This window comes from Argiope bruennichi, chromosome 6 (genome assembly GCF_947563725.1).
Source record: "Argiope bruennichi chromosome 6, qqArgBrue1.1, whole genome shotgun sequence".
Lineage (NCBI taxonomy): Eukaryota > Metazoa > Arthropoda > Arachnida > Araneae > Araneidae > Argiope > Argiope bruennichi.
In genome coordinates this window covers 77,947,577-77,962,697 of record NC_079156.1, presented here as the reverse complement: position 1 = coordinate 77,962,697, position 15,121 = coordinate 77,947,577, and the positions used below count along the sequence as shown (strand labels likewise).

The 15,121-nt window shown below is 24.5% G+C and overlaps 1 protein-coding gene across 2 annotated transcripts; it reads left to right on the top strand.

Moving 5' to 3' along the window:
- Positions 1-93: 93 nt before the first annotated feature.
- On the top strand, positions 94-12,444 carry LOC129972227 (probable rRNA-processing protein EBP2). Of its 2 annotated transcripts, none has more exons than XM_056086273.1 (9): positions 94-231; positions 539-637; positions 1,328-1,485; positions 5,404-5,527; positions 6,674-6,763; positions 9,866-9,941; positions 10,580-10,643; positions 12,101-12,218; positions 12,319-12,444. In XM_056086273.1, exons 2-9 carry the CDS (start codon positions 539-541, stop codon positions 12,367-12,369), a joined length of 780 nt encoding a protein of 259 aa, XP_055942248.1. In that variant the 5' UTR covers positions 94-231; the 3' UTR covers positions 12,370-12,444. The 2 variants fall into 2 exon arrangements, with proteins under 2 accessions (XP_055942248.1, XP_055942249.1); XM_056086274.1 differs by having other exon boundaries at positions 101-198.
- The last annotated feature ends 2,677 nt before the right edge of the window (positions 12,445-15,121 follow it).

The following is a 15,121-nucleotide window of genomic DNA, read 5'->3' as shown; positions in this document are numbered from 1 at the left end:
TTAATATATTTATCTTATAATTATTAATATTTTATAGTAAAATATGTATTAAACTAGAATAATTTTTACTTTAACTTCTTTTACTCATTAGTGGCCACACATCGCTGTGTTATGCTTCCATGAAAACACATGGCAGTGCGTTGAGAAAATTTTGAATCAGGGTATTTGAAAAGCTAACATCGGGCATCAACATCAAAAGTATTTAGTTTATTCTAAGAGCAAGTATTAAAAGTAAATATATATATATATTAATTTTAATAATAATTCTTAACTTTTTCCTGTAATATATTTCTTATAATGCAGATCTTTTTGAATATTTCGTGTAAAAACACAAGTACCATATCTTACAATTTTATATATAATATTGCAATGCATGAGTAAAAAATTTATCTTCATTATTTTCTTTTATTAACATGTAGTTTCTAATTTTTTCAATTATGCGTATCTTATTGGTAAATAAAAATTCAAATAGATTAAAATCTCTTATAGTATTAATTTTTCGTTATTTTATCTATTTTTCATTATTTTTTTCTCGTAGATGTCTGATCTCTCGGATGCATCTGTTGAAAATGATTTTGTGTCTAACATTCCGTCAATAGCCAAACAGCAACGAAAAATAATACCTGTTAACAATGTGGTAAGCTTCTATTTTCATGAATTTTAAGTAGAAATGCTCATTTATTTCCTCGTGTCTTTTAGAATCTACACATACCTACTTAGACTATACATACTTAAAATATTCTTATTATTATTTAAAAATATACTAATCTATTTTAAAATAATTGATCATATTTTTTCATAACCTTTTGAAGTGAAACCTTTTGAAAGATGTCGTCATTTTTGTGTATCATGGATACCAAAATTTTGCATCATATTGATTATGCATAATTGATTAATGATGTTATATTTAAATATTATAGAACTCCAAATAGATTTCCATAACAAATAAAAATTGGAATTCCTTTATAATACAGAATTTTCTTGTAAAGAATATTGTTTATTGGCACTGAAAATAAAATTATTTTCATTTAATACATTTACATGGCATATATTATTTTTATAAAATATGTTGGAATCATATTTGGCATTGTTTTTAATAATTATACTATGTAACTTTATCTTTTCAATTTTATTTTGTATTGATTATGAAGCTCTATCTTTTTATATATTTTGAAGCTTTGGATATTAAGATAACATTTTTAATATAAGTGATGTCATTATTGCTTATTGTTTGAATAAATCTGTTAGGCCAGATATTTAGTAATGGTTTTATAACTTATTATCAATAACAGATTTGAAATATCATTAATATGTATATATATTGTAGGTTGGACTTCAAGAAAAATTAAAAGATATTCAGCTTAACATGGACTGGATTGAGAAACTGGATATAACAGTGAAATCATCTACAGAATCAGAAGATTCAGATAAAAAAGCAGCAATTGATACAGAAGCTGAACATGACTTCAAAAGGGAAATGTTATTGTAAGAATTTCTTTAATTATCTTCACAATTTTCTTAAATTTTTTTTTGAATTCTTATTGAATTTTGATTATTTTGCAGTGAAGTAAACTTTAAATACAAAAGATAGTTTAAAAAAAACTGCTATGTGTTTTATCTCCATATTAAAAAGCAATGACTCATGCATTTTAAAATTAATTTCAAGTAAATAGTAAACAATTTACTTAATAAAAATTTGGCCAGAATTAGAATAAATCATAACAAATATGATCTATTATTATTATTATATAAAGAATCATACTGTTGCTTGTTACAGAAATAATGTTGCTCTGTTAAAAATATTTAATACATATTTTGAAAACTTTTGACATATTTTGATTTTACAAAATTCATAAAAGTTTTAATGTCAACTTTTTTTTAGTACTTTTCACCTTTTGCTTAAATGTAGCAATACTTCAAATGTTTTATGTATTTATTAACAAATAATCTTCTTTGGCAGTCAGCTGTTTCATTAAGATTAATATAAAATGTTTAAATTTATCATTTAAATATTTTATGCTCTTGCTCTTGATAACTTCCTCTGCAAAGTATTCTTATACTTTAAGTTTGATAGACATGTAACACATATTATTTTTGAAATTTTGCATCATTCTGTTTATTAACCTTTAAGTTTCGGTTACCCAAACTCTGAAAAGTTACTTTGAATATGGGCATTCAGTAAGAAAAGCTAGAAGATGCTTTCACCTTCTTTTAAAGGCGATTGTTGGAAATAACCTTTCCGATTTTGGTCGCTCATAGTGGTAATTGGTCATCTGCTCTCTCTGTTGTAACCAGGTTGCTTTTTTTTGCAGTTTTACCATGTCTGAACCCTAGAACAAACTTTTTATCGTAGGTTTTTTTTTTCGTTCTGAAACATTAGTTTACTAATTCTGAAGGTCAAAGTAGTGAATTAAATATTATGACATTAAATAAATTGTAAATAGGATAACTGCTGTATTGTTATTTAACACATTAAACAAAATGTAGTCAATTTTTCAATCATATTTGTAATTAAATAAATTTCTCAAGCATTACTGAAGCTGTAAATTTAATTCTTATAAAGCTTGAACACATCATTGTGAATTTTATTTTGTTAAATCAGATTTTGATAAAATGTGACGATTTATATATCACGAATAAAGATCCTAATTGTTTATATTTCCTTTTTAAAAATATTCCCATTTCTTTGTGCATAATACAGATAACAATCATCTGCTATTTTGTAGATTAAAATATCTTTGAATATTTTAGTATTAATATATTGTGCTCACAGAAATCGAATATAATTTTTATTCCTAACATAGTTCAAACAGTTTTTAATATAATCACTAGTAACGTTTTCGTATTCTATTGTTAATTCTTGTAATTTACAGCCTTTTTTTTTTTTTTTTTTTTTTGCAAAGAATTTCAATTACTTATTGCAGTGTATTATTTTTTAAAATTATACTCAATTTTGCAGACAATAAATACCTGAATTGTAAGAAAAAATTATTTTTCTGCAGAAAAATTTACTAATACTTAGGTAATCACCAAATTTAAGACAATTAAGTTTTGAAAAGTAAGATTAGATATGGTTTACTTAGAATTCAATGCATAATATTACACTGAAAAGTAGGTAGCAAAAAAAAACTTAAAACAATACAGCTACATTCTAAATGATCAGCATTCATTATTAAATGCAAGTATTTTTACTAGCAGCTGATTTAGATTACTTTCAGAAATGCTTGAAATTAAATCTAGAATTCCTGACTTTTTTATGCAGCTACTTTATTTTATTTCAATACAAATATTTCTGAAATAATTTAAGTGCCTAGTAACTTCTCAGTGGATTGAAATGAAGGTATAAAGATTTTAATATTTCTCTTTTGATATAGAAGAGCTACTACCTCCTTCAATATTTTAAAATTAGAATTATAACTTTTAATAAATGATTAATTATAAATTATTAAATCAATCGATTTCATAAATTATGAAAGATAATGGTGAAACTGACAGCTTATTTAAAAATCAAAACCAAAATTTAATTTTAGTAGGAATATATCCAGTTCAAGTATTAAAATTTAAAGCTGAAAAAAAATGTAGGTCGTTTTAATACTGTGTTATACTAATACATTAGTGAATGGGAAGTATATATGCCTAAGGCTCCAGTAAGGATGGGGGGGGGGGTAAGCATGAAGACAAAACAAAGTGTTTTGTCACTTTTCAATGTAAAATATAATGACAGTGAAAAAAAAAATGAGGTTCTATTTAGTTTTTCTGCATCATTTGTGACGAATGGGAGCGAAGAATAACAGTTTGTCTAGGATGTCGATTATCTTCATAATACCATTCTGTCAGAAAATATTCTTGTTCAAATGATTAGTGAACTCTTTCAAGTAAATTCTTGGTTAAAATATTTAGACAAATAGATGGACCCAACTATAACCATATATTATTATAAAATTACAAAATTATATTTAGTTAAAATATTAAGAAATTTATAAAGTTAAATTAGGAAACGGGAAAAGACGAAAGTTTACAACGAGTATTTCCCACAAATGAAATTATGCATTCCATACCTCTTAGAAATGGTACTTAAAAAAAAATGCCACCAATGCAGGGTTCATAAAACTTACTAGCGCCAACAAATAACAACTGCTGGATGAAATCTAATGACCCTAAGGGGTGCGACACAAAAGAGAGGCGATTTTACGAGGTAATTAGGGTTCAGCTAGAAAGTTCAAGTGGAGGAACGAAATTCAAACTCATTACTGGTACAGCAGTTGTACCAAGCCATAAGGAAAGGTAAAAAAAAAAAAATCTAGTACAACTGTTGTACCAGCCGTAAGCTAGAGGTTAATACAATACATTTCCCTTATTTTCTATCATTTCACCTAAAATATGAACTCTAATTTGAAAAATGGAAATGTTTAAACTTTAATTAATATAAAAATTTCCCTAATAAAACTAAACATTTTTATTTAAAATGCAATTACACACAGTAGAATCATTGAAAAAAAAGGGGGAGATAGGCATACTTAAAAAAAACACCTTGTTTACTTATAATGTTGAGCCTTATTTGTAGTGTAACAAATTTCATAAAAGCAAACTTAAAAAAAAAAAGTCTTCTCATTATGGGAGAATAAGCCATAACTTTATACATTCATCATCAATAAGGGAGGGGGGGTGAAAGTTAAACGGCAGGTTCAATAATGAATACAATTTAAGTTTCATTTCAACAATGAACTGCATTGCTATAAAATATATTTAAAATATTTTCAAATATTAATAGAAAGTAGAAATATAAATTATTTGGCAAAAAGAATTGGTATCATTAAAGGATAATTTTTTTAAATCTTAAAATGATATAAAAATCATTTTTATGATGCAATATTTTTTGAAATTATTGCAAAACAAAAACCAAAGTTTTGCTTAATTTTTAGTTAAATTTTCAAAAACTTGCCTTGAGATACACAATCCCATTATTGATGATGAATTCAAAGTATGTATTTGTGAAGTTTGTTAGCATTAAGTCAAATGTTCTGGTTTGTAGAGCACCAATACACAGACATGTACACATTCATATGTATTACTAGTAAACTTAAATGTTATGAGACTTAACATAAGCAAATTAAAGCTGTGTATGCTGAAATGTGCATGGAACATATTTTTATTAATTAACTGTCTATCACTGCAATCACTAAGATCAGAGATCTTCCATCTTTAATAGAAAATATTTTAGATTCTACAATGTACAAAACAGTCACAATCTTCTTCCCCCCCCCCATAAATAAAGATACTGAGAATTATGTTTCTTATGAACTAGTAAAAATGTATATTCATGTTGGTAAAGTTCATGTTAATTAAAAATCAGTGTGATAGAAGAATTTCCTCTGTTAATTTTTTTTTTCCTTCACCCCTCAGTTACAATCAAGCATTGGAAGGAGTAACCAAAGCTTTTAAAAAATTGAAGAAAATGGGCATTCCAACTAAGCGTCCCGATGATTATTTTGCTGAAATGGCAAAGTCAGATGCACATATGTTAAAGGTAATTGTTTTACTTAAAGGTAAATTGCATGTAACAACTACTAAAATCAATATTCTTGTATACTTTATATAATTTTATAAAAATTTTGCAAACCTTAAAATATGTCAGTTCCTATGCCTTTTTAGTTAACTTGTTTCATGTTTGTTATGATGAAAATTTAGAATTAGCTTTTCATTCACTTACTGATATGCTATAATTTTGAAAATTTAAACACTTGTGTGTTCTGGATAACAGTGCACTTTAAACTTTTAAGAATTTATCAATTGATTATACTTTGATGTTATACAAGGGACCATCTATTAGTATTTTTTTTCCAAAAAAAAAAAAAATGTAAACTCCATAATACATTTGGTAATGAATTATAAAATAAAGATTTTTTTTTAAAAAAAGAAAATATTGATATCTTTTAAAATACAACTTTATGACTCTAAACTAAAATATTTCTTATTAAAAAAATTTCAATTATTTCAAAAAAGTGTTTATTATTTGTTTGTTTAACTTAATTCATGTAACTGTGTGTGTGCGTGTATGTGTGTAGTGTAGTATAGTGTATGTTCATTATTGTGTTTCATAATATCACACAAATACTTTAAAGTTACATACTTAAATTTAAATGTCAATTTTTTGAGTTATAGCAATTTATTTAAATTCTGTAATTTATGCTCAAGAGCTGTAATTTTATTCTTATCTGTAAAAATTTAAAAAAAATTAATAAATTGTTTTTATGTATAAATAAAAGATATATTTGGTTATAAATCAAGTATTTGGCATGTGTAACAGTTAAAATATGGCAGATTTATATGGTAAAATCAGCTGCTATCCAAATTCATATTGTTCATATAATACCATTTCATTTCATGTAACATTAATACAATTAATGAAGTGAACAATTTCTATTTCTTCTTCCCCCCTTCCTCCCTCCTGAAGGGAAAAAAAAAAAAAAATGTTTATAGATCTCAAAATTCTTGAAGGAAAATTTTGCATCTTTCTTTTGTAATTAATTCTAGGTTTGTAATTATTTCTCTCTATCATTGTGATATTTAGATATTTGTTAAGTTAATATTATCTGTTAGATATTTATTTGAAAATTTCTTGATATTTTTCTTAAAATTATTAACAATAAAAAGTATTATGGCTACTTTCTAGGTACGAGAAAAACTCTTAAACAAACAAATGGTTGTTGAAAGGACTGAGAAAGTGAGAGCTCTGCGAGAACAGAAAAAACAAGGCAAAAAGGTGATGAAACTTATACTATTTTTTAAAATTAAAAGATGTTCTATTGTGTATATGTTTATCACATATTAAATTTGTGTATCTATTATAAGCTATCAATATATAAAATATTTATGAAATTATAAGTTTAAGAAAGTATAAATACAGTAAAACCTCTTTGGTATTTTTTCTTCGAAAATCTGTTCCAAATAAGTTTACTGATACAAATGCATATTATCTAATTTTGGTTTGGAATGCGGCAAATTTTTTAATTAATTGTGTTATATGATAGTATAGATTTGCTTTTTTACAATAAATTTCAAACTCTTTTTGGAATGTTATTATACTTATAATATCAGACAACTCTAATAAATTTTTAATTTCAACTTTTAATTAGTTGAATGTTGCTTTAAGTTCTATAATAAATTATATATACTGCACATGTGTTGTAGCATATTTCATGAATTCTTTGGTCAAGTTTCACTTTGTACTCCCTCAGTTAAATTGTGCAAATAATTAGCAGGGTTTTAATTCTTTAGCTTTAAACAAAGGAAGGAATTAAATATTTGATGAAACAATGAAAATGGTTAGAAATTTAATCTCAACAATGGATACTCTTGCTAAAAATTATGCAAAAAAAAAAAAAAAAAATGTATTTAAAAAAAATTTCCAAAATTTAGAAGAAACAATAATGTATTGTTTCTTCAATAATAAAATTGGTCAAGCAATAAAATTGGTCGTATTAAAGATAATTTTTTTAAAACTTTAAAATGTTATAAAAGTTATTATTGTGCAATAATATTGTTGAAAGCTATTACCTCAAAATCACTTCTAATTTCAACTTAGTAAAAAAGAAAAAAAAAAGTTAAAAATAGCCCCATATTTCTATCCTTTAAAGTACATCTGTGCTTGATTTGTTACTTCAAGTCGTATACTTTATCCTATAGGACACTGAACCACACTCATTCTGCTTTATTTTTACTCGAAACAGCTAATAGAACTGGAGACTTTGTAAAAATTTAGACAGTCTAATTTTTATGAATCTTTATCAATTAAACATAAAATATAATTATTTATATCATTTGTAGCAGTTTTTTTAAATTGGAAATATATGCTTATCTTAAATGGTTTAGAATCTGGGGTTTAGACTATGATTAAAATGTGAATACCATAAGAAAATGAAAATAAATATTCAAATCATTTCATAAATAAAAAATTACGAAAAATCAAATTTCAAATAGTACACCTACTTAGAAATAAAACTATGAAAATGCCTACTCAGACTACTATGAAATAATCCTTAGAAGATGAGTAAATAAGACATATCTGAAAGCAAAGACTAAACTATGCTCTAAAAGTGAAATTATTACTTTTCCCATATAAATAATTAATATAAGTTAAAGAGGCATATTACTATCTCATCTACACATAAATAATTTGCAAAACAGAGGGAAATCGCAATTCATCTCAAATAAAAAGTAAATTAACTCGAAACCGCATCTGCATAAAAGTAAGGAAACCATAAGGCATTAATCATTATACATTTAAAAAATGATTTCAACTTTCAATCATGCAGAAATGCCTATTAATTTTTCCCTTGTACATGAGCAGCATTATTCTTAAAAACTGTTTTGATGCTTTTTGTTTCCTTGAAATTTGAAGATAGTTATATTTTTATCCGATTCACAACTTGAGGAATGAGTTTTGTGAACAAAAAATATTTTTGATTATTTTACAAAATAGAGAATAATCTGTCTCCCTATAGGAAATAGAGGGACCCACATATAGAAAGTGGGAAGAGGGGGATAAGCAACGCAATCAATCCTAATTGCAATACATTTTGAATGTATTTTAGTATAAGATAGACTAAAAATAATTTATTATATGTTGACTAATTTTTTTTGTAACATTTTTTAGGATAAAAAAAAATGTGTGCATGTATTTAATATAAATTATATATAACTAATTTATGTTTATTTCATTATTTTTGTATTTTATGAACTGAGTCAAAAGCTCTATTTTGCTGTTATAATGAACTTTTAATCATTTGAATAAATTAAAAAAAAACACAAATTGAATGAGATTTTTTTAAGTTTTATTTACTGTTATACTTGGAATTATTTAATATTATTTAAAATTGCTTATAAAGCTACTAAATTTTCTAGAGAAAAATGAAAATTAAAAAATAAATGTATATTGATAAATTGATCATGATTCTTCAAATACTTGGCATAGTCCTCAAAATGATCTGAAAAATGAATGAATAAACCAACCCCATAGTCTTTAGTTGACTTTCTTCTCACCCTGATGACAATTAATATTTACTATTCTTTACAAGATACTGAAGACTTTGGGCTGCCTAATATAAAAATCTATCCTTGATCAGATTTATAATGCAAAAAACGTGCACAACATTTTTCCATAATTTATTTCAGAAGGAAAAATTAATGTGCTTTGATTTAACATTAAAATAAATTACAAGACAAAATAATATACTAAAGAATGCTTTATGTTTTTTAAAAATGATGTTTTTCCTATAAATTAAACATTTATAATATGCAAATTGATGCAATTTTCTAAAAAACTATAAGGTAAAAAAAAGGGCACTATTCTTTTTTTTTTCTAAAGAGTTAATCAAGGAATTTTAATTACAAATAAATCAATCTGTTAAATATTGATTTTGTACCCGAAAATTGATATGGTTGTTTCAAACTCTTTAAAATTGTTTATTATTTGATTTTACCTTTAAAGATTTGTAATTTATTTATTTTTAGTTTTAAATATTTTTACATTTTTAGTAGACTTATTGTGTTTCTTGTAGTAACAAATTTTAAAGATTCATTAAAAATTAAAATATTTTATTATTAGTACAGAATTTTTTTTTTTTTTTCATGACAAAATTCAGTATAAGCATGTGGAATTTGTAATTGTTAGTTTTTTAGCTTGCTCTTGTAAATATCTTAGTTGGACAATTTATATTAATTATATGATCAAGTCATATCAATTATATGATTAAGTCCTTTTTTCTCTTTTTCTTTAAAGGATATGCTTTTTTTTTTTTTTTTCAATTATAAATTCCTTTTCTTTTATTTGTTTTCATAAACTTCAAACTTATATTTTCATTAGATCCAGAGAGAAATCATTGAAAGTAGAAAGCGGGAAAAGAAGCAAATGATAAATGCTTTAAAGAAAACTAAAAAAGGTGAATTTCTAATCAATATTTTTCAATTGTAAGAAGATTTTCATTACATTTCATAAGTATTATTTGTTGTTTTTAGAAGCTTTATTTTATGAAGTTTTTTTTTTAAAAAAAAGAATATTAAATATCAAATGCTTAGCAAATACTGCTGAGGAGAATTCATAGGTTTTGAGATAATATTTTAAAACTTTGCATAAAATATTGTAAATAAAACCTCTGAAAGATAAGTTATATTGTTTGAATTAAATTGCTGGTGATTTTTTTTTTTTTTTTGATCAAACAAATATTATGTTAGTGCAACTTATATTAAATTTTAAAGTTATCCCTGATAATTTTTTCCTTGGTGAAGATGAGGTCCATTATTTAGGATTGCTTTTTACTGTCATTTCTTCAGTAAATTTGTTTAAATTAGAAACAAAAGATTTGATCCTTAAAGCAATTATATTCTTCAATCCAAAATTTGAATGTTTGAAGATAATGATGTTACTGATTTATGAGTTTTTAAAGTGTGAAAGAATTTTTTTCAATGACTCACATAAATTTGTTTTTGGCAGAAAGTGCTAGAAATAAATTTATATTTAACTTGAATGTAATTATCACTTACACATTTGAAATTTTGATTATTTATTTATTTTTCATAGGCAAAATGGATGCTGATAAGCTTCTAGGTGAAAAGAAAGGGCCAGGGAAAGAAAATTTCAAAAAGTATGTTAAATTGCTGTGTATTGTAAATAGTGGGTTATTTTTATAAATGAAAGTGAGACTCTAAAATAATTTGGTTGTTTTAGAAATCCAACTTATTCTGTAAGTTTTCTTCTTATTTTGTTAATGAATACTTGAAAGGGTTTTTTTATGAATTGTGTGTTATTAATTATTTTTTTATTAATTAAAAACTATTATCCCATAAGAAATTAGATTATGTATAATAATTCCCTGAGTATTGAATGAAAATATTATAGATAGTTTATATCATTGTATTTGTCTTTGAATCAACACCTGTAATATTTAATTTTTGTATTATATAAACTATTGATAATTTGATTTTGATTCATTTGGGATTTAAAATGTCAGGTTATGCAGTTAACATTCTCATTTTAATTAAAAATTAAGCTCTTGATTAAATAATTTGTGTATAATGAAATAGATATGAAAATAATTTTACCAAATATATAGTACATAAATACATTAAAAAATGCATCTGTTTAAGTGAACTTTGGCATTTTGTGTAGTACTTATTGAATTATATATTTACTTTCTTGCATACGATGTTTACACCATCTAGTTATTAATAGTTGATAAGAATTCCTGTAACTGTATCCTTTGTTATTGTTTCAAATTTCATCTTGCAAATATTGAATTGTAAGAATGATTTTAATGAAGCTTCCATATCAATTAATAAAAAACTTGTTTTAAATAATAAAAGACATGCTATTTTAATTCATTCATTTAAATAAAATGCATGTTTTCTTAATATTTTATCTAATTTATTTGTAAGAAGAAAATTAAATATTATTAATTTCTTAAGAACATTATGCATATGCACTATATGTGTTGAAATGTTATTTTAAAATTGTACTTAACATTTAATATTTTATTATAATTCTTTTTTAGTATAACCTGCACATAATTAATGTAGGCTACATATGTCAGTTTATATATAATTCATTTGTTCAACATTAAAAAAAAAAAAAAAAAAATTAGGAATGCTAAAATCAGAATTAAAGGCCTTCACAAGACATCTGATTTATATGACTGAAAAGTTTAATAGAATTATTGATTCTACTTCAAAAGTATTAATAACTACACACTGCAATAGAATATTAACAAGAATTTATAAAATTTTGTATATAATGGTATATTTACTTCTAGCTTTCATTATTTATTGTATGTATTAAACTATTACTTAAGAGTAAATCTTCATTTAAAACAATTTGTATATCTTCATTAATAAAAGTTCTTCTTTATAGAAATGATATTTTTTAAATAAATTATTTGTTGGTGCTCATATTTTTATAACTATAGTGATATTACTATATTTAGTAGGAATAAATTTTCTTCTTGTATCATTTTAGTTTTCATAATTTAAATTATGCCTCATTTATTCAAAAAGTAATAAAAGCTCCTCAATTATTGTTTATTCTAAAGATTTTTTTCCCTTACAGGAAAAAAAGTCGAGAATTTAGAGATTCAAAATATGGTTATGGTGGTAAAAAGAAAGGTTCCAAATATAACACAGCAGAGAGCAGTGCCATGCACCCTTCAAAAGGGCCCAAAGGAAAGGTAAATTTCAGTTGGAACTCAATAATGTTTTTATTATGTAAATTATTTAAAATATGCTTGTTGTTTATTTTTTATTTATTTGTTTGTTTATTTTTTACAGAAACCTCAGTTTGGAAAACAGAGAAGAACAAAGCACAGAAGGAGGAGATAGGATAAAATATTTTGTTGTTAGACCTGATATTCTTCTTGTTTGTGGGTTTTTTTAAATAAAACTTGTTTGTAAATATTTAGTATTCTATTTATTCCCAGCCCCCTCCTTTTTTCCAAATTATAATACATTTATTTAGGAAAATGAAATCATCATAACTAATTTAATACTTGAAAGTTTTTGCCTTGAAGAATTTGACAGAATTCTTTTCAATTTTTCTGCTAACCCATTCGGGGCTGAGACTTTATTTTAGAGTACCTATATTAGTGAAAATTATGCATCCTGTTAGCTTTATTTAAAATCTTCCTGTTGAGATCGGCTCTAGTGTGAATCTAGTGAATGTGCTTTTAAGATTGTGAATTTAAAATAAAGTGCAATTATATCAGTATTTTCGAAATTTCTTTGGCTATGTGACTTTCTAGGATGAATTACTGTGTCTCAAGATTTTCTTTGAGAACTTCAGAACTAGAAACTGCCTACTACCATTTCCTAAATTCCGTATCAATCTGATTGCTGTTCAAAGAGACCATGCATGCTGTTAATGTGAAATTCCATAAAAACTGTCTATTTAAATTTTTATTTACAAATGTTTTGAACCTTTAAAATTCTCAAAAGTCCTGGAGATGATCTTTTATTTTAAATTGAGTAAAATGATTTTACATACCAAATTTTATGTCTTCTAGTGTCATTTATTTAGACTATGCAGGAACTTGGTCCCCCCCCCCCCTCCCCCTCCCCCTAAAAAAAAAGGTGATTGGAATATGTAATTTCTGCTAGATTGTGAAGAGCTGGGATTATTTTTAAAAAAAATATGCTGCTATATTTTAATAATGTATAAGAGTGTCAAAGCAATGATTAGATGATATAATCATATTTATTTACTATATGAATTTAGAAAGGCGCTTTCATTCTACTTATGGAAATTCTAGATAAAATTTGAGCTTTCTTTTAATATTTTTATTTATTTATTTATTTATTATGTTAAGAGCAGCTTGTATACAGATAATGCAATATTTCCAACTTTTAGCAGTATAGGTTTATTTTATATGGAGTATTTAATCCATCATCAATAATCGTTGTTGGTTTTCTAATACAAATTCCTATCAAAACCAGTTATAATAGGCAAGAAAAAAAATCAGGAAGGAAGGATCACATCTTTGTTTTGTTTGCAGTTCCATGTGCTGTAATATTTATGCATTTCCATTCTCATATTTCCTTTAATGATTTTGCTGAATATGGCATTGCAAGTTGGGCAGCTGCTTTGCAATTTCAAATGATGTTTTGATTATTAATAATGTCTTAATTTCAAATGATGTTTTGATTATTAATAATGTCTTTTGGTTGAACAATTTTTCATTATCCCAAACTTAAAAAATAAAAAAAAGCAAATGAAAAATTAATTAATGATGAATTTTTAAAAATCATTATTTAGTAGTTACTTGATTGTTATATCTGATTGATTTTTTTCAATCATAAAATTGAAGCAAAATTTTCAAAGCCATAATATTTTTCTGTAACTTATTAAGAATCATTGATTAAGATATCTTGGCATAGATTAAAGCAGCTTTAAACGACCAAATTTCTTAAAAATATCGTTATAACTGAATTCACATTTTGAAACATCACAGTGCACCAATGGAACTACCACGGCTTTGTGTGTTCATTGTTAATGTGCACTTCTACCCCTCCCCCTTCTTTTCTTTTGTAAAATATTGCTTATAATTTTAATTATTTAAAAATTAAGTCAAATTTCAATGTCAGTGACCATTTTTTTCCCCTTCCACAAACTTCTAAAACTATTTTTACACATTTTAAAGTAAAAAAAAAAAAATATTATATTTCTAATCATGTGGATTCAAGAATTATTTGATGTTAAATTAATCTAATTGCTGCTAATCTACAGTCAAGGTTGTAGTTTAAATAGAAAGTTTTATGCATCTTCCACATGAGAGAAAAATAAACAAGATATAGAAATGAGGGAAAATATGATATTCCAGAAAAAGTTTATGAATTTGTCTATCAAAATTTCATAGCATGGGGCTCTTAGTGAGATTTTACATCAAATAGTTTGATTTTAAATTATAAGCTCAATTGATTTTTCAATAAATTCAGCTAGGATGGAATAGCAGATGAAATTAAGATAGTATTTAATTTTTTTTCTCAAATGTTTTATTAAGATTAAACATTTTCTTAATGAATATGATTATATTTTAAATATTTACTTATATTGGTTCGAGTTATAAAAATTATTGCATTGTTATTGTAAAATTATGCATCTTTTATTTTCAATAATAATACCTCATTCTTATTTTGCTTTTTAAAGAAATTAAATTACATTTCAGATTGCTTAAATCAATATTTCAGAAGTGATAGTAAACAACTATATTCGTTTACAATTCTGTCAGTATCAGATTTAATTTGTCTACTCTCTAATATATATCTACTAAATATGAATTGATATAAGATTAACCTGAAGATCTGCTGTTGATTCATAATGCATCTGTATTTTGATTATGCATTTAATTATTGTTTTAAGAACATTTTTATGTTTTACTCAATTTACTGTAGTCATTTGTTTGAATTTTCAATTTTATTCAGTGAATTGAATATAAAATACAACAATAATGAAAACTTTAAACAAATATTTAATTTTGTAACTAATTAGATAAATGAAACAGTTGGATGCTGAATTTGTAATTTCTAATAGTCAAGAAACAAGTCTAATTTCTAAAGCAACAAATTAAAGTTATTTGCA